The sequence below is a fragment of the Psammomys obesus genome, unplaced genomic scaffold (assembly GCF_907164565.1).
Source record: "Psammomys obesus unplaced genomic scaffold, mPsaObe1.curated_primary_1811, whole genome shotgun sequence".
Lineage (NCBI taxonomy): Eukaryota > Metazoa > Chordata > Mammalia > Rodentia > Muridae > Psammomys > Psammomys obesus.
Genome location: NW_026585895.1, coordinates 5,425,132 through 5,450,768, shown reverse-complemented (window position 1 = coordinate 5,450,768; position 25,637 = coordinate 5,425,132). Strand labels below are relative to the sequence as shown.

Genomic DNA, 25,637 nt, shown 5'->3' with positions numbered 1-25,637 from the left:
ACTGTCACACTTCACTCGGAACAGTTAAACCAGTTAAATAAAACTGTAGATCAAAGGTGAGTGGCTGCAGATTCCACTCTTCTCTTGAGTCATTAATTATTGACCAGAGAACCTTTGGATCCATTCCTTACACTTTTGACTTGCAACTAGAAAATGCCATCTGGTTTTAAATTACAAAGCTTTTGATATTTAGAGCAAAAAAGAGGAAGAAGGTAAATGACCACTGAAGGTAGGACTGTTTATTTTTAAAACTTTATACATATCAAACCACCCCCCATTTTGTTTTGTTTTGTTTTGTTTTTAACAAAAATGTATATGTATGTTCTAAGAACAGGAAATTACATGTTTGTGTGCCTGATCTCTGCAATCCCCCTAGAGACAGTTGGCATGTGGCTTTTCTTTCATTGCAGGATAGTATTGAAGAATAGGGGCCCCTAGTCAGATGGCTCTAGTCAGACACAAAAGGCCCTTTCCTGTTGGATTTTCTTTCTTTCTTAAGTCCATAAATAAATACATCTGTCTTTAGGTGTAAAGTGATGCTTATGTCTTTGCCTTAGGTGGGTAGGCAAGGGCCTGTTGGTTAAAGCAACTAACTTGTCATGTGTCAGAGGAGGGTAAAGTACAGTGAATTTGCTGTAGGTGGTTTTAGGAAAGCTCTGAGTAATGGGGAAGATGTCTCCAGTTTACCGTCAGCTCTGAGTTTCTCATGCTTACCAATCTTCAGTGTCTTGCTTGTGACACTATGTGCAAAACTGTTAGCATTTGTGAATAAATCTCTTATAAAGTTACAGTAAAAGAGTTTTTTATATGCAGTCATGATAAAGGAGGACAGGAAAGAGGACATTTTAACTGCTTTGGAAGGCATCCTGTGGAATGTCAACAACTGGGCATTCTTTCAGAATTATGATCACCAACAGGTACTCATGTCACAAGTTACTGAAACAAGGCATGGCTTCACGGTAGGACGTTACAGGAGTACTCCTCTAAGCTCAGGTGCAGGGACTCACTCTTGTGCCGTAGAGGGACCAGTGGCTCAGCACGGCTGCAGCCGAGAGATTACAGGGCAGCGTCACACGCCTGCGAGTCCACTACCGTTCTTGTGCAGAAGCCACGGTCTTCATGAAAAGCCAGACGAGACTACACTGATTTTGTTCATGTTCTTTGATGCTAAAGAGATGGTCGTCTTTTGTTTTGTTTTGATACTTAAATGCTGCTTCTAACTTTTAAATTAAGGTAATAATCCAATGTTTCCAGAATTGAGGATTAATCCTTCTTAAGTCTAAATTTCTCTAGTAAAGAAGTAGGTTTCATTTTATAAGCTTTCCTTCTTTTATCAGGATTTTGCTTGCATGTATGTCCATGCACTGCTGGTGTGCCTGGTGCCCACAGAGGCCAGGAGAGGGTGTTGTTTCCCCTGAAACTGGAGTTACATTTGTTTGTGTACCACCATATGGGTGCTGGGAGTTGAACCAAGGTGCCCCGCAAAAACAGGTGCTCTTAACTGCTGAGCCATCCCTTCAGCCCAGAGAACTATGTTTTTTGTGGATCTGAAACATCTTAGACTTGAGGAAAGCTGTTTGTTTACTTTTAGGCAAAGCCTTTACCTTTAGCTCAGGCACACTATACTCAAGCTCCACTTGAGTCTCTTGGGCTATAGATGAGCACAGCAGTGCCTCTATGATTTGTGGCCTGCATAGTCTACACTGTCTTTTAAAGTGTTACTCCCATAATGCTCAGCTCCTACAGGAACTGGCCCAGACCTTAAATTCTATTCTGCTGAACACTGAGCAGATCTTTGAAGAAACTGAGTCTGACCTAGTTGCTCTGGCTTCCCCTTTCCAGCCACGTAGTCACTTTAACCTACAGGTCATTTCTATAACTGCTTAATTGTTGTTGAGAGTCACCACTGAGTCATTACGCAAACACTGGCGTGTTGTTCTACACACAGAACATTAGGAATAAGTAAAGGTCCTGTCCTCACGGGCTCACAGTCTAGTTCTAAAACAAAGCAAAGCAAATGACATGGAACACCAGTACAGTGACAACTCTCTGCCATAGGTTGCGAGTCACTTTGGATGAATGTCATGCCCAGTTAGAACTGGTGGTAGCAGTTCATCACAATTCAGTTTGATAGTTATCCCAGCATTGCTAGGTTTGCTAAGGATACGGGTCACTTCTTTAACTCATCAGACAGCTTTGTTAAATCATAACACTGTTGCAGGATTTTTCTCAGGACAAAGTCACTATTTCATGAACCCTAAAACTCCAGTGGAATGTTCTTAAACTCAAGTGAACTTTGGATTTTATTTACTCATATTGTCTGGATCAGATTAGTGATCAACACTGTGTTTAGCCTGTTGCTTTTGGAATTCTGCAAGACTCTCCTGTCTCACTTATCCTTGCAAATGTGCTGGCTATAAAGTCCCCCTTGTGGTCGTTCTAACGTGGATAGAATGTCATCTCGCTTGCTGTGCTTAGCATCTTTCTTATAAGTACATATACTTATCCATATGTCTAGAAATCAGCACTCAGGGAGGCAGAGGCAGGCAGATCTCTGTGAATTCAAGGCCAGCCTGGTCTATGAAGTGAGTCCAGGACAGCCAAGGCTACACGCTACACAGAGAACCTATCTCAAAGAAACAAACAACAACAACAAAAAACAGAGAGAGAGAGAAAAAGAGAAGGATAGAGCTTTGTGACATAATAATAAATATGTTTTTGGAGTTTATAGTATTATATGTTAATTGAATCTCACTTCTGTGTAATTGTTATGAAAAAATCTTAATATAAATACTTTTACAATAAATATTAGAGATATTTACATACATTTCAAATGATTTAGTTTATAGCCTTTAATTTCATTCTTTCGTACTAGAAAGATACAGAACCTTTTTAATGTATTCTACATACAAACTTCTAATCTCACTTCTTAATCATTTTGTAGGTTTGCATAATGTAAATTTTTATTTTTATTTCATCCAGTTTTTCTCTATGGTAGGACTTAATTGGATTTATCAAATCCATTACCATTAGAGCTTAATTAGCAAGTGAGTGCTGAGAGTCTGATAGAAAATCTGATTCGCTTTTACTTGGACGTGAGTTACTTGCTGTGCTTTGCAGCCATGATTTTTCAGAAGCACTTTGCTTTTCTGGGTGTCTCATCTATGCTGATGGTGCTGCCATTGCGGCCTGTGCAGGGTTTTTGTTTAATGGCATGTTTCCACTGACAGATCATCTGTTGCGAACTGCAAGTCAGCACTCCGACAGCAGCGGCTTTGCTGAGGACTCCACAGACTGCCTCTCTCTCAATCACCTGCAGGTACAGTTTGCGGTATTAATTGGCGCTTTCACTAGCTTCCTCATTTTAAGGCAGTCTGTCTTTGTGTCTTATTGTAAGGTGGTCTATCATATGGAAATAGGAATAAAATGTCTGGAATGTAGAGCTTGGCCAAGTATTTGATTATGAGTTTCAGGTTTTACTTATTCATGAACTCTGGGTATTTAAAAAAAATATTAGTTGTATATTACTAGTGACTAAATTACTTTGGTTATTAAATTGCTTGGTCTGGTGTTTTTATTATTTTCTTGTAGTTATTATATTCCAGTATTTTATAATAACTTTTGTTTATTTTTAAATTCACATTCCTGCCAATTACATGGCTTTTATGAAAACTGTACTAGGTACCCTAGAAAGCAGGTACTTACTTATCCTTGAAGAGTGGAGGTGAGTGGGTGTGTAGATTCCCAGACTACACAGGAAGGGTGTTCAAATGTCTTTAATAAAGTTTGAAAGTTGAAATAAGAAAAATAAGGAGATTTCCAGAAACATGGCATCTGAAGGCAGGAAACACACCCAAGAGACACAGGAAGAACCCGTCAGGTGGGCGGAGGGCGTCCAGAGTCCACCTCAGGTGAGATCGGTGACAGCAGCAGAGGGGTCATTTCTCTGCGGTTCTGGCCACCATCTGGCCGCCCGTGTCCCAGTGAGCAACCTGTGCTCAGGTGCATGTGGGCAAGCCAGAGTAAACACAGTGTGTTACCAGGAAAAGAGTTAGGGACATGGTGGGGGTGTAGGGGAGCTGGAGTGGGGAACTGGGGTGCAGTTGTGGTCAGAACTCATTGTATTCATGCATGACATTCTCAAGAGAAGAAAAGCTATTAAAAAAACACTAAGGAGAACTCTTCACATTAAAAGGGAAAAAGGATAATCACTAATATGAAAACGTAAAACTTACTGATAAAGGCAAATAGGTATCTGTTCCCCAAGTTGTAATTCCTCGACTTAAAACTTGCAGCTGTATAATGCTGCACAAGTGGTGTTTGTTGCCTAGAAACCTTTGGTTGCATGTCTCACGATTCGGACAGTAGCAGGGGATGTAGCCCACGGCGTGCTCCTGGAGTGAGTGGGCAGGGCTTCTCCTGTGCTGCGGGTCAAGGGTTTGATGGATACTGAGCTTTGAGTTTTTGCACTCCATCATGTTTACAGAGTGGCCGTCTGCCTCTCTTGTACTTATACAATCTTGTTTCCTGCTTTTTAGCATTCAGTAAACTCCATGACACTCAATTTCTTTTAAATAAAATAAGATTTATTCTAGAGCATTTTGCTTGCCTGTAAGTTAATAAAGGTGGTTTGAGCATACTTAGGATAGAATGGGCTTAGATCTGATACTTGACAGGTTATGTGTATTAAATTCATAGTTAATAAAGAATAATGGAGTGCACAAAAGATGGGCAGTGGGAAGAGGGTATGTAGCTGTGATGAAATAAACAAGACAGCCTGAGGTATGTGCCATGATGAAGAAGGAGAGATAAGACCCGTGACTAGGCTTTCAAGTAAGGATGACAGCTTCTTTGAAGAGGTCTCCCTGTGGCAGCATGGGAGGGAGGGGCTTACTAGAAGAGTTTGATCCAGAAGACCCTGGGGTGAAGCTGCTGAGAGGCCTCTCCTGCAGCAACATGATCACAAGTTTGGCTAGCTGTGAGGAAGAGACATGATTCCTTTCAGAATATCAAGAAGGTGGGGAGAACTAGGGAAAGTATAGATATTAGGGAAGAAGATTAAGAAATTTTTGTTCAACTCTGAGTCATTTTCATGTGTTGGACAGGGAATTTAAGAAAAGTAGATCTGAGACCATCTTGATGAGCAAGTAGGAAGGGATGTAGAAACTGCACAACAGCTACAGGGGGAGAGCTCTGATCCAGACACACCTGTCTGTCCTCTTCTGTCAGTGGTAACTGTTCCCATCCTCCCAAATGTTTGCCTCCACAGGTTCACGAGTCCCTGCAAGCCATGGGGAGCAGCGCTGACAGCTGTGACAGTGAAACAACTGTCACATCATTTGGTGAAGACCACGTGACTCCTACAGCACAAGACCAGCCATATTTTAATGAGTCGGAGGAGGAGTCTCTTGCACCAATTCAGAAAGAAAGAGCAAAAGGGGCTGCCGACAAGAGAAAAGCAGATAACCAAGATTTCCCTCAGTGTGACACTGCAGAGGACACTGGGAACAAAGAGTCCATAAGCGGTTCAGGTGACCCTGGCCCTCGGACAACTGAAGTGGAGGAGGGTGCAGCTCCAGCACCCGCCACAGAGCTCTTGCAGGAAGGGAGTGGAGACAGTGATGTGGAGAGGAGCAGCGAATGTGAATTTGCCCAGTACACCACACACCATATTCTCAAGTCCTTGGCTTCCATTGAAGCTCAGTGCAGCGGTGTGAGCTCTGAAAAGAAAACTGAGCTTCCCTCTTCTGTGGACAGAGTGAATTCTGCCCTGCAGAGAGCTCAGATGAAGGTTTGCAGTGTGTCTGGCCAGAGAGTAGGGCGTAGCCTAATAAAATCAGCGGATATGTTGAAACAGAGGTACTTGCTTGCAAAAGCTGGCTATCCTCTGAGAAGGTCTCAGTCTCTGCCCACCACCTTACTGAGCCCAGTCAGGGTTGTGTCTTCTGTCAATGTGCGCTTATCTCCAGGGAAAGAGACCAGGTGCAGCCCACCCTCCTTCACCTACAAGTACACCTCTGAAGAGGAGCAGGAATTAGAGAAGCAAGTGACTGAGCATGATGGCCAGTCTTTGGTTAAATCTACCATCTTCATCCCCCCATCCTCTGGGAAGAGAGAAGCAGCCCCTCAGAGTGAGGGGACACGGCTGGAGGAGAACCTCCGGGGAAGGCTAGGCCCCTGCCCAAAGTTTGCTCCGATCTCCCAGTCCACCTGCTCCCTTCACTCTGCCCACTCTGAGTGGCAGGACAGGCCCCTGTGCGAACACATGAGGACTCTGAGTGCTCACAGTGTCCCCAACATATCAGGTGCTTCGTGCAGTGCCTTCTCTTCTCCTTTCTGCTGCCCCTATTCGCGTAGGCACGCTGCCCACCCATACAGGACATGCCCTGTGAATCCTCCTTCTGCCATAGAGATGCAGCTGCGAAGAGTGTTGCATGATATCAGACACTCACTACAGAACCTTTCACAGGTAAGATGAGGAGATTCTTACATTTTATTATTCTGGATTCCTCTTAATTCACCAGGAAGCTAGGGCCCAGAACAAACCACCTCGGCTTATTTTCCTACATGCCTGCACTTGTCTGCACCCGCCCTCCTAGACACACCCCTCCTGTTTTGTGGGGGCTGCTGTATCTAATCCTGAACAAAGTTAATTGCAGTGCTGAGAATCAACTCTGTGGAGGAATTGTTTCCGGTGTTTTCTTCTTTCAGCCTTCCCTCCCTTCTCCTTGTCTAGAACCTTAGAGTGTCCTGTTAAAAAGCGTCTCCCTTCTCAGTCCTTTTTCTCCTTTTCTCTGTCATTTGGATGTGCTGATATAATTTTCTAAGTCTCTTGTTGGCTCCAGTGGCTCGGTGTTCTCTTGGTTCTTGTAGCTCTCTGACTAAACTTTCCTGTTCCCTGCTCACCTCTGGCACAGACCTCTTCTCTTTCCGTGGGCTCAAAACTGGAACCACTTCGCAGAGAGTCAGGTAAAGTGTGAGTTCCCAGTGCATGCCACCTGTTACAGTGATGGTGGACGGGAGGCCACTTGGGTAAAAAATCCAAGTAGCAACTTTTCAGAGGATAAGACACCATTTTAAAGACCACCCTTGTGCTCCTGACAGCTACCCTCACAGTTTGCAGCCTCACCAGAACCTAGCCATTTCTCCTTCCTCAGAAAGCACAGCTCTGGCTGTGACTGAGCTGTTGAGCATTTCCGCCATGCTTCTGTGCGGCTGGGGACTGCTGGAGCCCTCTGTGTGTACATCTGTGGGGGGCCTTTCCAGGCCAGCCACTGCAGCTGTAGTTTGCTGGCGGTGATGTCCCATCAGCAGCTCAGTGATAGACCTCCGCCTCCCTCACCCAGTGACAGACACTTGCAGTCGCTGTGCTTAGGAGTGGGCTTCAGGGCTTCTGGACAGCAGGGCGCTCAGGGTTGTAAGGATCCTTAAACACATCCCTTGGGTGGAAGGTGGGTGTTTTTGTTGCTGTTTTCCAACTGTAGGACTCTGTCCTTGCTGCTCTTTTCATGAGCTTCAAAGTCTTAATAGTGTGGAAAGCTCAGCTCGTATCACCACTATATATCGTATCACTATCACTGACCTTTTGCTTGTAGGTAACTTTTGCTTTTCATGATACAGCCCCTGCTGCACTCGCATCCACACACACTCAGGTGTACACGCTCAGTCACACACACCAAAACTACTCCCATTCATTTACACGCATAAACACTCATCTCACCCATGTGCTCATTCACACACGTACTCACACGTCCACACTCACACACACTCACAGTTTTCTTCTGCAGTTTTTCTTCTTCCCTGTGCAGTGAGGGTGAGTCGGCCTTTTGTCTTCCTGCCTGTAACAGTAGCGTAGGTCTTACTGAGGGGATGTGTGCTGGCCTGGCCACCACAGCTTTCGCCAGCCGCATCTCCCTTCCTTTTGTTCACACATCTCCAGGTGTCAGTTTGCCTTTTCTCCTTACTTGCTCAAGGCAGGAAGGAAGTTCTGTGAGCACATACATGGGCATACACGCACACGTCTTTTTCATGCCTCTTCCTCCTTCCAGATAGTCATTTGGACCTGGAATATTGGGTAATAATCAGCAGTATTAGAGACTCCTTTCTTTTGTTGCTGATTACAGTATAAAACAGTGTGGGTTTATGATAGTGCATGCCGTAGTCACCTCAGTGACTTAGAGAGCTTGGCGGGCGTCACTTTGCCCTGGCTTTTAATCCTGTTTCCTGTGTTTGAAGTACCCGCTGATGAGAGGACCCGATCTCGCTGCTGCTCCATACAGTGCTCAGAAGTCGTCTATTCTACCTCTTTATGAAGTAAGCGCCCTCTTAAATCTTTGGTTGCAAAGATTTGTAAAAAAAGCCATGTGTGTGGCTCAGAAGTGTAATGCCGTTACACTGCGTTTCAGAACGCCTTTCAGGAGCTTCAGGTGGTGCGGAGGAGCCTTAACCTGTTCAGAACGCAGATGATGGACTTGGAGTTGGCCATGCTACGGCAGCAAACCATGGTGTACCCTCACATGACAGAGGAGGACAGGTAACGGCTCTTGCTGTACTCAGAGCCTCTTCAGAGAAGCAGGCCTCAGCATAGCTTCTTCAGAGCCCCGCTTTGTTGGCACACCATGAACTATGTGTTTAATGAAGCAGTGTAGGTAAGAGACAGGCACACGGACTTGACTGAGGTGTCCCCATGCCGCTAGTGTGTCAAGGAAGATGCTGAGCAGTCTGCTCTTCAGAGCGGGAACGGTGCAGGGAATCAAGATATAGCCGCTACCCAGGCAAGCTTTTGTCTGCATGTTAAAATGGCAGTTCAGTACCTTTCATAGGTCATAGAATTTCAAAGTGTAGTAACTGGAAATCTCTCAGCTACAATTTTCCAGAGTTGTGCTTGTCCCAATCTGACAGGTATGAAGTCGACCAGCTGCAGGGTCTACGGAACTCCGTGCGGATGGAGCTGCAGGACTTGGAGATGCAGCTGGAGGAGCGCCTGCTGGGCCTGGATGAGCAGCTCCGCGCCGTGCGGGTGCCTTCACCCTTCCGCTCCTCTGTGCTCCCGGTATGAGCACCACGCTGTGGCGGTCCAGAGGCTGCACAGTGTGGCTGAGGACAGGAACTTCATTTTAACCACTTGCTCGGATGCTATAGAACCATGCATAATGCTCACATAGCACATCGCTCCCATACACATTAGTTTTATGTACGAAGTTTCATATTTAGTATATTTAAAAATAAATTGAAATTCTTAATAATTTTGAGTAATAGAAAAAGCAAAGGTCCACACAAAAGTTATGTTTCTGAAGGAAAAACTCTAATGAATTGAAAGATGACTATTTTAAATTTGTGTTCCTGCTTGAAACTCCAAAGAACATAATGTATTACTCCTTTACCCCACCCGCCCTTGTTTAAGTAAACAGTTGACCCCTCTGAATTTTTTCTTTGTTGGAGCTTAGTTCTTTTCTGTTTGTTTGTTTGTTTGTTTGTTTGTTTGTGGGCTTGTTTTTGTTGGTTTAGTTTGGTTTGGTTTTGCTGCTGAAGGATGGACTTAAGCGTTCCATGGCCTTCCCTCAGACAGTGCCCTAGTGGTCCACTGTGTCTCCTGACTGCCAAAGGTGAGGTCCTTGTAGGACCCACATCCAGTCATAACGAAGGGGACACTTTGTCCTTGCTCCACACTATTGCTCATCATCTCTAATGCTCCTTCCCATGGAATTTGGGTTTCACCATTATATTCTTATTTTTGCCAATATCTTTACAGTTATAAATGTGTTGCTTTGAAATTTTGAATTTTATCCTGCTTTTCTCATGTTTGATTTTGTTCAAATAAGTATATGTGTAAAATGTGGAGGAGAATGAGAATGGATATATACATAGATAAAATAATATTGCAGATCATTATGAATGCATGTTTTCATGATTCTGACTCATCGTGCTTGGAACTGTGTTGGTGGGAGCGAGAAAGAGAGAGTTAGTGCAGCTGTCACGGTAGTACATTTGGCGGAATCCATGGCAGTGACCTCAGTGTGACATAAAGGGCTGTTTCGAGGAAATAAGTAGCCAAGTAATTTTATCGTGAAGCATTTGCATCTGAGAAACTGTGTGCCTGCGTGAGCCTGTGTCTTGCGCTTCTCTTGCAGGGGATGTGCGGCAGCCGGAGTGCTGATAACTTACTGTGCCCATCTCCACTGAATGTCATGGAACCAGTAAGGCGCCATCTTTCTAGGTCACTGGGACGGGGAGTCTAGAATCTCACGAACATGCAGCTGAAGTACAGAATTTAACAAGTTAAATTAATTGGAAGTGGGTTTGCCACTTTGAAAGGAGGGTCATTTTCGGCCTCTAGCTAGCCTCATCACTGTGTGGTGGGTCTCTATGGCCTAAGGAGGTCCTGCACCATCGGAACATTTCATTTATACCCAAGGAGTGCTTCCTTTTGGATGCTGGTCCTCACACGCCTGTCATGTGACTGTGTTATGTATCATCATTATACTTTAGACTCATTGGCAAAGCATTCTGAGTAGCTGTTTTAGGCTTCATTAATTACTTCTCCATGAAAGAATTCAGACATCTCCTTGCTAAGTAGTAAAATTTTACTTAACTGCATGTCCTAGGTTTTCAGGGTGTGGCATGAGATTACTATGAGTTTAAATTTGTGTATGTGTGTGTGAATGATATTGACCAGTAAATAAGTTAATGAAAAAGAACAATGTTCTGGCCTCCAGGTCACAGAACTAATGCGGGAGCAGTCATACCTGAAGTCGGAGCTGGGCCTGGGCCTTGGAGACATGGGCTTTGAGATTCCTCCTGGAGAGAGCTCGGAGTCCGTCTTCTCTCAAGCCACGTCAGAGTCATCTTCTGTCTGCTCCAGCCCTTCCCACACCCACAGAAGATCCAGGGCGCCTTCTGGGAGCAAACCCAGGACCCGCATAGTGGCCAGAAAGAAGATATTCCGAGCCTCCGTGGCCCTGACACCAACTGCCCCATCTAGAACAGGCTCTGTGCAGACGCCTCCGGATCTGGAGAGTTCTGAGGAAACTGGAGCAGCTGAAGAAGCCCCACGGGCTGTGGGACTTCCATCTCACATGGAGGAAGAGCCTGAGGATCTCCTACCCATGCCAGCGGCTGAGGAAATGCACCAGAATGTAGAGCAGGATGAGCTTCAGCAAGTCATACGGGAGGTGGGTGCAGCCCTTAGCTGTGGGCAGGCATTGGGAGGTGAGTGCAGCCCTCAGCTGCAGGTGGGGGTCGGGAGGTGGGTGCAGCCCTCAGCTGCAGGTGGGGGTCGGGAGGTGGGTGAAGCCCTCAGTTGCGGGCAGGCATTGGGAGGTGGGTGGAGCCCGAGTCTGCGTCCTCAGCTGCAGGTAGGCGTTGAGGTAGATTTATTCAGGTACTGGTACTTGGTAGACTTTGATTTCACTGTAGACAGTAATTTGCAGAAAGCTTTAGATCAGTTTTCCTGCATTTCTGCAGATTTCGGACTGAATCCCACCGCCTTTTCCACCCTAGTGGAAGCTGTTCATATACTTTTAAGTTTATAAACTTTAAGTTTGAAAAACTTTATAAACATAAAAATTCAAACTTTATTATAAACATAAAGTTTGAAGGTCTAAGGTAAAGCGCTTTAAACCTCTCATTTCTACATGTGTAAAATGAGGAATTACAATTTAGACCTCTTCCAAAATTAAAAGCTGTCATTTTCTAAAGTTCCAGTTGGCATGCGAAAAAGAGGAGGTTAAGAATTGTAAAGAATCTGTTCTCTTTTCTTTGATGGCTGGAGAAGTGTAGAATTTCTGTGAATTGGTCATAGGTTGATTATAGTATGAAAATGGGGTTCACGCTGGATGGCAAGAGCATGAGAAGCTAATGTGTTAACCAGAGTTTGGGTCACCAAAGGGACCACAAACATTCATGGAGGTTAGTAGTCAGGGTCCAAAGTTAATTGGGAAGATGCACAGAATGACAGTGAGTTTCCCATAGCTGTGACAAGATGCCTGAGAAGAACAAGCTAAAAGAGGAAAGGTCTGCTCTGTCACTCTCAGAGGTTTCAGCCCACAAACGCCGGGTTCTGCTGCTCATGAGCAGAGCTGTGGGAGAAAGCTGGGGTGGAGTAGGACACAGGGAGGGCGGGAAGGGAGGGGCCAGGATAGCACAGAGCACCCAAGACCCTGTGCCAGGGGCCTGCTGCTTCCTACCAGGCCCCACCTCTGCCTCACTGTGTTGAGGGCCAACCTCTGGCGTCTGAGCATCTGGGAGAATTTTAGGTTTAAATTATAACACTTTTGCCACCGAATTCCTTAGTATAAACTAGTGCATCTACTTTAAAGGGGGGAGCGGCAAGGGCAGATTTCACAGTGGCTTCTAACCGGTTCTCTGTAGGCTGTACACATTGAACTTTTTTATTCTGTTTTCAACAAAGAGGAAACATAACTAGCTTTACTTTTTTTTACAACTACTCCTAAAACTCCTGATGATAAACACCTTTATTTTTGCTGCTAGTTAAATAGGACAATATATTATATATGTAAAAAGTCACATTAGGGGCTGATCTGTAACTGAGTGGCAACATATGAGGCCCTGAGTGTGATTCCAGCATAGGTGACACACAGCATGTGTGGGGCCCTGAGTGTGACCCCTAGCAAAGGTGACACACATTATGTGTGTGGCCCTGACTGTGACCCCAGCAAAGGTGACACACAGCATGTGTGGGGCCCTGACTGTGACCCCCAGCACTGCCCAAGCAAAAGGAAAAATGGAGAAACCAGCAACACAATTTATACAGTATCCTAAGGACATTAGGAGCCAGATAAGTCAAAATAAAAGTTAGGCCTCCGCATTTTCAATCTGTATTTCTAATGTAAATGTGAATCTGTTGTACTTTTAGAATCAATTCTTGGCATAGAATTCTCCCTTTTAAGGGCCATTGATCATCTGGGGCCAAAGATCGGTGCTTGCACATATGGAGCCGTCATTTATTACACAGTAGAAGCATGAAAAGTACGTTAAAATCAACAGTGAGTCTTCTGTGAATACAGAGATGATAGTGTCTTCCTGAAAGTGTCTGTGCCGTGAAAATGTGCACTAAAACCTGTAGGACTTGTTGGAGTAGAATAGGATTGGAAAGATGACATTCCAAACTTCATCAGTGACAGTAAAAAGGGCAAAAAATATAAAACTACTCGCAGCAGTAACGTAGTTCTATCCATCGTCAGCATCAGGAAGCAGATATACTACAGTGAAATGGTCCTTGACCCTGGAAATGTTTGACTTGTGCTTGTGGAATAGGGGTGGGAGGTTGGAGCTTGTGAGCGGCTACCATGAAGTGGAAGGTTGCTCTGAAATCTGGCAAAGCTGTAGTGCAGGCGTGAGTAGGAGTGGCTGATGCACAGCGCTGACCTTGCTGCCAGATGTGTAAGTCGCCTGCATTTTGTGCTCTGGAGTTCCTGGGTTCAGCTGAAAGCTACTTTCTACGGCCTCTTGTGTGTCTCAAGGATGAAATGCAAATAAACAAGCATGACATTTGTGTTACATGCAAATTGTTAGCCTAGATTTCTGGCATGTTGGAACGTATTGGAACAAATACCCATTTTCAAAATCAGCGTAGTTGCATGTTTCTATTTATTCTCCAGACACAACTGCGAACTAGTAGGTTTTAATTCTATGCACTCATTTGTCCTACAAATGGAGTTATTCTTGTGAGTCAGTTGTGGCTGACTAATATTTAGCTAAATGCACGTTCAGGCTCCTCAGTCAGGTATGCACGTGAGTAGGAAGCCATTCCATGGTGCATGTTTATACATGGGACAGCGCTTGAGTTAGATTACATAATTGCTCTACCTGTGCTGCATTTGCTAATGGCACATTTGCTCTTTTTTATTTTACTGGTTTTGATATTTTTCGTTCCTTTTAACTTACTGGGTTTGAAGTCCTCCTGAAGACTTGGCTTTCTGTTGCTTGTTTGGCATACTCCTTTACTGCATGCCTGAGTTCTCATTTTAAAACTTATTGGCCTGGTCCATGTTGCAAGTAATTTCCTAGGAAGAAAGTGTTCGCTTTAGACCAGAACATTGATTCTTTGGCCAATAGCACAGAGCGTAGAAGAAGTCATTTGTTTCCATTATGCTGCCTTGGTCCTAAAGAATTACTTAATCATTTATAGGACTCTCCCATTAAATATGAAAGATGCTATACTTTGTCAACAGTTAAATTGGAGTGGTAGGCAAATGTTTGACAAACTTTTCAGAATGTGTTACTCAACCTTTCCTGAGAAGCCATTCAGCTGAGAATATGGCAACACTTGAAGGAGACCTGCTTGACACCTCCCTTGCTGGCCTCAGAGAAGAGCTTACCCTGGATATACAGATGAACAGGGCACACTTACCAAGTCGAACTTGAACGTACTTGAATAATTACACTGGCTCATTCCTAGCTAAAATTCAAAACCTGTTTATACTGTTAACATAACTCAACTAGTTGATTCTATGTTTGTTTATAAAAATATTTAAAATGTTGATTATTCCATAATCCATTCATTTCCAACTGGTAACCTTGTAAACTTAAATGTCTGTGTTACTAAATTTCAAGTTTTTAAGCTTATTGTATCTGCTCCCAAGAAAATAAAGCTTTATTTTTATCTTCCCAGTAAGTTTGTGGCCCTTAACCCCATTAACAAAGCCGCCGTTCAGGAAGGCACAGTCTAATCTTGGGTGGCAGAGCTTGGCAGGTGAGGGTTACACTGTTTAGCAGGAGCTTTTGGGAAGTTTCCCTACTGCACTCCTGCGTGGTGCATGAGCACAATGGTGTCTCTCAGGCCCTTGTCTCCACCCCTGCACCCTGTGGGGTCTTAGAGTGCTTTGCTGCTCACAGTGCACTCACTGAGTGGAATCCCACCGTGGAAGGAGAGCATCCACAGATCCTTTCAGACAAGTGTTTAACACAGTCTGTACTTACACTTGTCACACTAAGGACGCTCCTTGTCTGCCCAGACTGTACACTCCCACCCCGCAGTGGGGCAGAACAGTACAGCCTTAGAGCTGGCCTGAGCCATTTATGACGTGTGTAGATCAGGTCCGAAACCGTTTGCAGATAGTTTAGAAATACACGTATGCATAGGAAACAAAGGCGACTGATAATACAATATGTGAAAATTTGCCGTTTTCACAGAGGCAAATTCAACATCAATGTCAAGACTACGCAGAGTCTTAAAGCTTTTGGTAAGGTTTTGTTTATTTAAGCTTCTAGGCTTGGTTTACACCTGACATGTTTACGTCTGACATGTTTAAACACGTGTTGGGTAAAAACACAAGTTCTCATGTATTCCCTGGAATCTTTTAGAGACCAGTTAAGGGGCCAGGCTTTGGGCCTGTAGGCAGTGTGTAGATGTAGATGTAGCCACACATACCCCCCAACAAGCCCATGTGTGGAGTAATAAACAGCCTTTTTGAAACAACATCTAGCCTGTCCACAGCCTTTTGGAAACTTTGCTCACAAAGGTACAAACCAGCCTAGAATTTTCTTATCTGTCTGTCTGTCTGTTCACTTTACATTCCAATCATAGTCCCCTCCTTCCTCTCCTGGGCCCACCCTCCTTTCCTCTTTCCTGTATCCCTCTTCCCCTCCCCCACCTGCCCATCCCAGCACGTGAAGATTTATCAGAACTGAGCACACTCTCTACCCTGCCAGGGGGAAGGACTCAGACGCATGTAAGAGAGTCCTAGCCACAGACAGCCCCCGCTGGTCTGGACCCAGGCCCTGCACATATGTTCCCGGTGGAGAGCTTGGTCTTCATGTGGGGCTCCTAGAATTTTCTTACTCTGACCCTCCTGTCTTCTCTACAGCATGGGGAACTTCAGAACAAATTTATTTGTCGACAATTTTTTTGTAAAATGGCTTATTACAGACATTGTGTTATTTTCAGAGCAAGTTTAAATATAGCTACTTTTCTTTCTCTTTTGTTTTATTATTTGTTTGTTTTTGTCTCTTTATTTGTTTTTTGAGACTGGCTTTCAGTATATAGCCCTGTCTTCCTGGAGCTCCTCTGTAGACCAGACTGGCCTCCAGTGATCCACTTTCTTCTGCTTCCAGTGCTAGGATTAAAGGCCTGTGCCAGCACTTCCAGCTTTCATTTATTTATCTGTTTGTTTGTTTAGTTAGATAGTTAATTAGTCGATTGTGAGACAGGATCATTTTGTGTGTTCCTAGAGATTCATGTTTTATTTGCATGTTTGTTTTCTTCTTTATTGAAATGGGGTCTTGCTCAAGGTGGTTTCAGTCCCCCTGTCTCAGCCTCCCAAATGACCAGGACTGCAGATACATATCACCTTGCTAGGGTCTTCTCCTTTATGCTTTATGCTAGTAATATCTGTGTTATCCAGCATGCTTAGCATTCATTTTTAATTGGTACATCCTTAGCTAACTAGTTGGCTAGTTTGTGTTTTGAATGATGAGCAGGAAGGAAATGTAACCAAGCTGTCCATAGAGTCACTTTAGAAAGCGCTGCCCATCTTCTTGTAAGATATAGATTTTCACTGGGTCCTTTTCTGCATACTGCATCTGCTTTATGTATGGTGCCTACAAGACTCTGGCTTTCATGTTTCATACCTGTTTAAAAATGGATCTAAAGTATTATAAATTTCAAAAACTTTGTTATGTAATGTTTTACAAATGTGGTAGAAGGTAAAGTGATATTTATTTATATGTGGAGCAAGGCAGATAGGTGGCTGATAGCAAAGAAACATTTTATTTCTATTGTCTCTGTAGCTGTGAGCCTAGCCATTTCTTCAGCCTTGTTTTGCTTCTGTGAAGAATCATATATAAGTCAATGTGTTATGTACCAGTTTTGCATGGCAGAGCCATTTTTAGAAAGACTTCAGTTGAGATGTTTTCAGGATGTATTTAGGAACGTTTTAGGAAATAGATCAGGCTGACAGGAAACTGTGGAAATGTAGAATTTTTAAGAGCTAGTTGAGAGTAGCACAGTACTAATTTGGGAATGCATTATCAATTTACTTCAGGAAATGTACATTTAAAGCCTTTACAGAGAGCTGTTTGGAGGTGAAGCTATGTCATTAGAAAGAAAAGGAGGAAGGAGGCAATGTAGTATTTAGACATCTGGACAAGAAAATCCTAATTAGAATGGTCATTGCCTCGGGTCTGTTTGCTTTTTTCACCAACAAAATGAGATGCGTGTTCTTGCTTTGTGTGTGTGCATATTGTGGGTGTTTGTTTGTGTGTGGACATGTACATTCCTGTGGAGGCCAGGGACAAGCGCTGGCGTCATCCTCAAGAGGCTTCTGCTTCATTTTATGAGACAGAGTCTCTCACTGGCCTAGGATTCCTAGGCAGGCTGGCTGGCTGGCTTGGCTAGTCCCCGGCACTCACCTGCCCCTACGTCCCCAGTGTCTGGATTACAAGCACAGCTCACCACACCTGCGACGCGATCTTTGTTTGTTGTTTTGTTTTCTCATGGCTTCTGGGAATCGGAGTCAGATCCTCATGCTTGCATGGTAAGCACCTTACTGACTCCACCACTTCCCTAACCAAAGACAAAGGCTCTTTCTAAGTCAGACAGTGACAAGTATGTCATATCACTAAAGAGAAACAAGCAATTTTAGAGCGAATGGTTGTATGTGTATATTTAAAGCATAAGTATTACTAAATGAAAATTTCTTCTGGCCACTTAAAATGTGTGTTAGGTTAAGACAGTATATAACTTGTGTAGATATTCTTTTAGCTGGCAGAAACAGGCAGAGTATTTCTGCCTACACATCAGGTTTTCTTAGCATTAATTGCATAGATCCTGCTGACTTCCCGACATCCATAAAACGCAGCATGGCAAACCTCACATTTGTTCCTAGGAGGCTGTTATGTGAAGTAGCTTACGAGAGAACTTTTATCATGTTTGGCTCATAAGAGCTATGGTTTCATAATGCCCTTGGCTGGGCTGTCCTACCCTAGACCTGGAGTCTCATGCGAGCTGCGGGATGGGCCTATCCTGAAAGTGCCTCTTTGCATTTGTTACACGAAGGCTGCCATCTTCTCTCCGATTTAGCCAGCTGCCACAATTGACTGGTATATATTTTATCTGAAAACAGAAAAACAATAGTGTAGTCATATTGTTAAATGCATGTTTTTTCCTTTGGCCATTATAGATTAAAGAGTCTATTGTTGGGGAAATTCGACGAGAAATTGTAAGTGGACTTCTGGCAGCCGTGTCTTCAAGTAAAGCATCTGGCTCTAAGTCGGACAGTCACTGAGAGGAGCATGCTGGGTAATGTTTGTCAGTGTCTTCATGTGACGACATGAACACTCACACTTGATTTGTAACTTTTTACTTACTGCAGTCTGCTATCTGTAGCTGAGTTTTTATTTTTATTTTCATAACATATGTCATAGTTATCCTGTGCTAGGAAAGCCATATACAACCCATTTAAAGTCTAGACAACTCAATTTAAGAACAGAATTGCCTACAGTCTGTGCTTACATTGAAAGTCATTGTAGCAAATAAATCCTGGAATTGGGGTTTAGACCTGAATCTTACTTTAATATTAATTAAGTTATATTTCAAATGTACAATTTATGGGCAAGAATTTGAGAATTAGTCAAAGAAATTTATTATTTTCCATATTATTTTTGTCTTTTAAACAGATATGTAGATTCACTTATAATTACATTTTATTAAATAAATAATAAATAGATGATAGATAGGCATAGAGATATCTATGACATTTATGTATTTACTTGAACAAATATAACATTGCATTTAAGGAACTTCTAAAGTGGTATCTGAAGGGTGTTTACTGTTCACTTTTCCTCCTCTTTAGGGTTGGGGTGGCCCCCACTAACTGTACCACTGGCGTTGGAGGTATTGCTTGTCCTTTGGAAGATCCTCCCTACTGAGCTGGGCTGCTGTGCACATGGACAGTGTGTTTCTGTATGCGGTGTATGGTTTCTGCTTTGCATAAAAAGCTTAAAAACATACATAGAAACTTAGGCGTGTTGCTGACCCATTTCTAAACTGTCAGACTGGCCATCTGAAAGCCTGGTATTTATTTGTTTGTCAATATTGTTCCAGTTGATATCCTATGTAGAGTTAATTGTAAAACTTGAAGAGTTCCAGATGTAACCAACTTATAAATAACATATTTCTGCAGACTAGCTTCTACAACACTGACCTCTGTGAGGTATTTACTGTGCAATAACAGATTCATCGTTTGAGAGCTTGAAGCAGCCGATGACTTTCCCTCCACTGCTCTTCATTGGGGTCACTTCCAAGAAGACTAACTGTTGTGTTGTAAAAACTGCTCTTAATTCTTGAGGAGGCTACTGAGAAGCAGCAGGGTAGATCTCATGAGGTTACCTACAACTACTTCATGTTCTTACACTGTAAACCTGTTGCTTTGCCCCAAACAAATGTAATTTCATTCGAGCTGTGTGCCTTGTGGTAGACACTGTGTACGCTCTGCATTGTAATTTTATTGTAGCTATGTGCCCTGGGGTAAGCACTGTGCACTCTGCATTGTCCGGATGTCTTACTTTAAGTGTTTCTTCTGTCGTTTAGACTAAATAGTATTGTCAAGATAGTGGGGCCTGTGACTTGAATGGATGGACTACAACTGAATAAGCTGGTTTTTCTTTTTCAAAAATGAGATTTAGACTTGTTTTTCTCATGCATAAATGATTTTAATTCAGTTTTAACCAGTGAAAACTCTTGGTTTTCCTGAAAGAAGAAAGAAAGGGTTTCCTGTCTGGTCTTCTATATGTGAAATAAATGTATAAGGTAACAATCAAATGTTATTAGAAATTAATCTTTTAGCATTTGTAATTTTCAACTCCTATTATGTTTCCTTGTGTGAGAAATTTTAGCCAAAAGTGCTTAGTTAGCACTCTTTGAAAGAAAATCTAAAAGGTTTATAAATATTTGAGCTATCACACAAAGGCTGATCTCTAAAAAAAACAAAAAATGAAAAACCCCATTAAAACAATAAAGTATTTATTTTGCCTAAAATGTTAATTTCTTATTTTGAGCTGTAACATGAAGAATTTGGATTGAAGGCTAACCAATAAAGTCCGAAAGGCTTATTCCCCCACACTCAGCTTCTGCATTGCTTTTAGGAAGGTCAGGCTCCACCACCAAGAGGACACTCTTGGGCTCAGAAAGGTCCAGGGCTATGATGCCATGTAAGACCAGGTTGAACCTCTCCTTAAAGTGTGCAGTTAAACTATGAAGAGCAGCATGCCTGTAATCAGTACTGGAGAAGTAGATGCAGGAGTTCAAAGCCAGCCTGGACTTACATGAAACTGTCTGTCATAAAAACAAATGAAAAAGAACAGATATTAAAATATTACTGAGTCAAATTATTCAGCAGTTTAACCAGTTGACGGTGGTGGTAAACGCTTAAACCAGACATTCCACATGAACAGGAAGTAATGCAGGCATTAATGATTTTAATTATTCAGGCTTTTAGCCAATTTCAGTTTATTTCTAACAGAGTGAGACCCCCAGGTTTTGGTGGTCAAGACTGGTAGTCTGAAAACTGCAATACTAGGCTGAGCCAACAGACCTGTCCCTTGGCGCATGGATACAGTGAAGCTCGTCACTGTCTCTCTGTTTCTCTGAGCTTGCTGGGAAGCTGCCGTCTTCAAGCCACCATGCTGTATAGAAGGAGCAGAGAAAGAGGTGGAAACGGATGCGTTTTTAATGTAAGGTATGTTGAGCTGTGTCCATTTCAAAAAATTGTGAAAGTATAACTTCAAGCAGACAGAGAAGTCTATCAATGTCTTTTGGTTTGAGTGAAGTTTTAAGACTAAAGACAGAGAACTGGAGAGTGTGAGGTTATGTCATTCAAGAGGGACATCAGTGAAGAGTTATCCACAGCACCAAAAGTGAGTTTGAAGGACCACATGCCTGGTGAGAGCCATGTTCTTAAAGACCGCCTTTGCCAGAGCCTTCCTGAAGAAGGCTCAGCAGAAAACCCTGAGATTACTTTTGAAGTTTTCAGGCACTCAGTGACACCGACCATGGAAGCACGCGCTGTACCACTCCTTTTTAGGAAGTGCCCGGTGATGGGAAGGCCATCCACGCTAAACACGACCGTCTATTACTCGTGTTCCCGAGTTACGTGTTTAGTAAATCCATGCACAGATGATTCATGGCTCCTTTTATTATTTCTACAGTCCAAAGATTTTATTTTTCAAAAAGCAAAAGCACCTTTAAGTATTATAAAGCAGATTCTAAGTCAGATTCACTAACCTATCCCAGTGTGTGGGGACACAGAATAATTAGGGTCATTACTTAACTCTCAGTTGTGAATATTGAGATTTGTATTTGGTCAGAAATTATGCCATTTTCATCTATTAATATATACAAAATACAGACATTCAAATAGAGGCAATGCTTATTCAGACAGCTCCATGTGAGGACAAATTGAGATGGCATTAATCATGAGGAACGTATTTTTCCGTATGAAGACAAGCCCTGCCTGACAGGGCTCTCAGCTGGATGACGTCATGGGACAATGTGTGGGAGAGGAGAGCCCTTCTCTTGCTGTGCTGTCAGTGCTACCCTGGTGGCAAGGCAGCGCTCCTCACAGCCCAGCTCTTTCTCTCGTGATCCCTGGGGAAATCTTGATCTTTTGGGCTCTCAGCTCCATCTCCCAGGCTGTGGTTAGCCGTGGTGTAAAGCATCGGTTCAGGTGCCACTCCTGTTCTCTGCCACATACCCTCATCCAGGTCAACACACTCAAGCCCTCCCTGGCTGAAGCTTACAATGGATACAGCGTCAGCCACAAGGGGTTTCCCTCCCACTTTTTTTTTTTTTTTAGAACAGAAAAGTATTTAAATGACAAATGTTAAACATTCGTAGTTTTATTATTTTCTAGTCTGAAACCTCATCACAATTAGACTTATTCAACCATTCTACCCCATTCAATAAAAAATTGAATAAAAAGAACTGGTAGTAAAATTTCTTTTTCTTTTTTTAAATTTTTATTTTATTTTTACTTTTAATCTATGTGTGAGTGTCTCTATCTCTTAGGATGTGCTATGTGGGTGTCTGTTGAGACTGGAAGATGATATATACTTAGGCCTATCACTTATACTTGCTTCATAATTTTTTTTTTCATTTTTGGTTTTTCGAGGCAGGTTTTTTTGTGTAGCCTGGCTATCCTGGAACTTGCTCTATAGACCAGGCTGGCCTTGAACTCAGAGATCCACCTGCCTCTGCCTCCTAAGTGCTTGGATTAAGGCATGCGCCACCACTATTTAGAAAAGTATTTTTGTGAAATATAAGCTATAGAAAACAGCTTTCAAAGTCTCAATGGAGTAAGGTGGTTCAGGCCTGTAATTTTATCACTTGAAAAGCTGAGGCAGGAGTTTTGTCATAAGGTCAACATGAACCTTTCACACAATACAGAGGAGACCAGACCGGCCTGGTCCGTAGTACAAGATTTAGATTCTAAATAAATTAATCCTTGAAAAACTGAAGAGGTAGATTATGGGTTCTTAAAACTTGAGAACAAAAGTGGAACAAATTAAGAATTTATTGTTTGTGGTGTGTGTGTTCATATCCATATGCACGTGTGCACTAGGGCCAGAGGGCAACACTGAGTGTCTCCTTCAATCACCGCTCACTTTGCTTTCTGAGACAGTTTCTCACTGAACCTGCAGCTTGTAGTCTCAGCTACACTGGCTGGATGGTAAACTCCAGGGACCCACCTCTCTCGAGTTCTGGCATTACATACCTGGGCACCACACTGATGCTGGGAATCAAACATAGGTCTCTGTGCTTGGGCAGCAAAGGCTCTTCCTCCCGAGCCATCTCTCCAACCTGAGTTTATATCACAGACACTGCAAACAAAATATATCCAAAGCAGACCACATTCTAACTGCTTTCTGAGAGGTTCAAAACATTAGATTCCAGTTGATGTGGGGTAGCCAACTGATTTTCGACTTGATGTGATTCTGAAAGGCATCAAATCTAAAATTAAATAAAAACTCAACTGCTAGATATTAGAAATATTTCAGACTACCATGTATGAAAACACTGCATTGGACTAGGCTGTGTCTTTGGTAGGAGGAAATGGGTAACTCCAGCCAGGAGATTAGGAACAGAGTGACATTTAACTGTGACTTATCTAAGACACAGAATCAGGAAGTAAGGAAATCCATCTTTCATGACCTTGATATCTCTTAGGACAATGAAAAGAGAAGCCACTTTTGAGAGGTGGTGGCCACTGCCCACTTCCTGGTTTCTAATTCAAACAAGAAACATTTAGGCAGCTTCAAAATATTCTGACACAATACTAGATACACCTTCTGTATGGGACAAGTGGCCTTCACTGCTGTGGAGCTTGGAAGCTGCTTATCTTCCAGGATAAGAGACCTCACACTTTATGCTGTAACAGTTAATCCTGCTTGATTATCTTGAGTTTTGAGAGTGACTATCATAAGTTTTTACATAAATATGTCATCATCTCACCCATGTGAAATCTAAAAAGAAAAAAAAAATGTTGATCTCAGAAATTGAGACTAGTGGTTACCAGAGGCTGGGAAAAGGAAAGAGGAAGGAGTAGTTGGGGTGTCTGAGCAGTTAACTGGCTTGCACGACACTAAACCCCCAATACTGAAGAAAACTAGAAAGAGGCTGGAATAAGGAGCCGTCCATACATGAGTCCTATGTTACAATTACACCAGCATGAGAAAGTGACATACTAGAGTGATTTAATGATGTACTGTATATTTAAAAAGAGACAATAAAAATAACTAAAGATCTTAACAGTAAAAATATATATATTTAATCTGACTAAACAATATACAGTGCATGCATCATTGCATGGACATACCACGTGGTACTCTGTATGTAGATGGTATTTATGTGTGTGTGTGTATATATATATATATATATATATATATATATATATATATATGACTTTAGAAATGAAAAATCAAAAAGAACTTTATGCATACAAAGCCCATTCAAAGCTTGTTCATTCCTTCATAATGAAAATACTTATTTGGCTTCTCCTTGAGAAGAAATAGATACATGACCTTATTATAATGTTGAATTTAGGATGGCTGTGCTTGACAAGAATAGGGAACAGAAAGACTACAGTTATATCTGTAGCTTAGACATATGATTTAGTCACAGAGGAACAAAAATACTGAGTTTCAGGGTTTTTTTTTTTTTCCTATAATTTAGTCACCGGGAATAAGGAATATATCCCTAAAATCAATGTCCTTATGCAGACCCTTTTCCTCTTTCTACAGCAAGACTGTTTTGTGAGGATGAGACTAACAGTACCTCTGTCCCATTTACTCTTCAGAAACTTAACTATTCTTTCATAAGATCTGGAGTTTCGGGTTAGAGAGATGGCTCAGTGGTTAGGAGCACCTGCTGCTCTTCCAGAGGACCTGTCTTTACTTTCCAGCACCCACACTGGCTGGCTTACTGGAATTCTGGTTCTGGGTGATGTGATTCCCTCTTCTGCCTCAGTGGCACCTACACTTGTGTGGAAGGAAGACAAGCCTAAAAAGAAGGAGCCATGGAGAACAGAGGCTTCCGGCTTCCGGCCCTAGATGAACTCCTGCACAGTAGGCAGCACCGAACTACTAATCCTGGGAGTCAGCTTCCCTGAATGCACTTTGCAGCCTCCAGTAAACTTCCATCCGCAGGTGACAGCACATATAGATGGCTAGTTCGTGCTACACATTGCCAAAATCATAGGTGCATGAACAATGGCCACAATTCAGTTCACTAACTTTGGAGATAGTTTGTTTATGTGTCTGTTGTTAGCAGCTACAGTTCTGTATACAGACATGAGATGCTGCCATAATGAAAAACCAGTGGCATTGGCTTTGGAGTGGCATTTTCAGAAGTCAAAACGTCCTCATGTAGTGAAAGTCTGAAAGGCTTCAAGGAGGGTTCAGCGAAGGCTCATGGAACAGAGAAGACATTGTAAGGTAGAGGAAAGGAATGGCTCCTTTGGCAACAGCATGGAGTCTGCCCTCATGAACATCTGATAGCTCAGAAAAGAGGAAACATACCTACTAAAGTCAGCAATGCGGTTAAGAAGATTTCCAGGTGAAGTATGAAATATGCTAGAAAAGATGCTAAGTGAGGTAACCAGAGCCAGAAAGCAAATGTCAAATGTTCTCTCTTATCAAAGACTCCTAGCTCCAAAACTCCACATATAAGTATAGCCCTCATCCCTTGTCAAGGAAACTTCTCCTTGCGGCAGATGGAGATATTACAGAAAATAACAGAGTTGTGGGCATAGAGCCAGTCCAGCTGCAGTTGTAGATCCAGCCCCAACGGGTAAATCCATAAAACAAGACATGCATCTAAGGTTTAGGGGATGTTTCTGGAAGAGGAGGCAGAGCGTAAGGGCCAGCAGATCAGGGAGTTTGCTGAAAGACTGTGTCTCCTGATAATATCAGAAGCTACGCCTATAAAGACTCACCAACATGACTGCCCTGAGCAAGGGCAACAATCGAGAGTCATGCCGAAGTTGACAGCGCAAGTCCGCAAGACCTCAACCCTGCACAATCCACAGGTAAGTCAGAAGTGCTGAGACTGGGGGAACGGCCCAGGGAGGAGTACCGCAGTGGGTTATCTAGTATCAGATGGTTCACCCCTAAGACAAAGCACA

The 25,637-nt window shown here is 42.9% G+C and overlaps 1 protein-coding gene across 7 annotated transcripts in view; it reads left to right on the top strand.

Moving 5' to 3' along the window:
- Nucleotides 1–21,137, top strand: part of Itprid2 (ITPR interacting domain containing 2) — an 82,441-nt gene extending 61,304 nt beyond the window's left edge. For all 7 annotated transcript variants that reach the window (XM_055600636.1, XM_055600638.1, XM_055600635.1 and 4 more), the window contains 9 exons: nt 3,231–3,319; nt 5,270–6,469; nt 8,236–8,313; nt 8,406–8,533; nt 8,902–9,052; nt 10,131–10,196; nt 10,716–11,171; nt 18,141–18,259; nt 18,813–21,137. In XM_055600636.1, the coding sequence (XP_055456611.1) occupies nt 3,231–3,319; nt 5,270–6,469; nt 8,236–8,313; nt 8,406–8,533; nt 8,902–9,052; nt 10,131–10,196; nt 10,716–11,171; nt 18,141–18,245 (2,273 nt within the window). In that variant the 3' untranslated portion in view covers nt 18,246–18,259; nt 18,813–21,137. The remainder of the gene's footprint in view (nt 1–3,230; nt 3,320–5,269; nt 6,470–8,235; nt 8,314–8,405; nt 8,534–8,901; nt 9,053–10,130; nt 10,197–10,715; nt 11,172–18,140; nt 18,260–18,812) is intronic.
- The last annotated feature ends 4,500 nt before the right edge of the window (nt 21,138–25,637 follow it).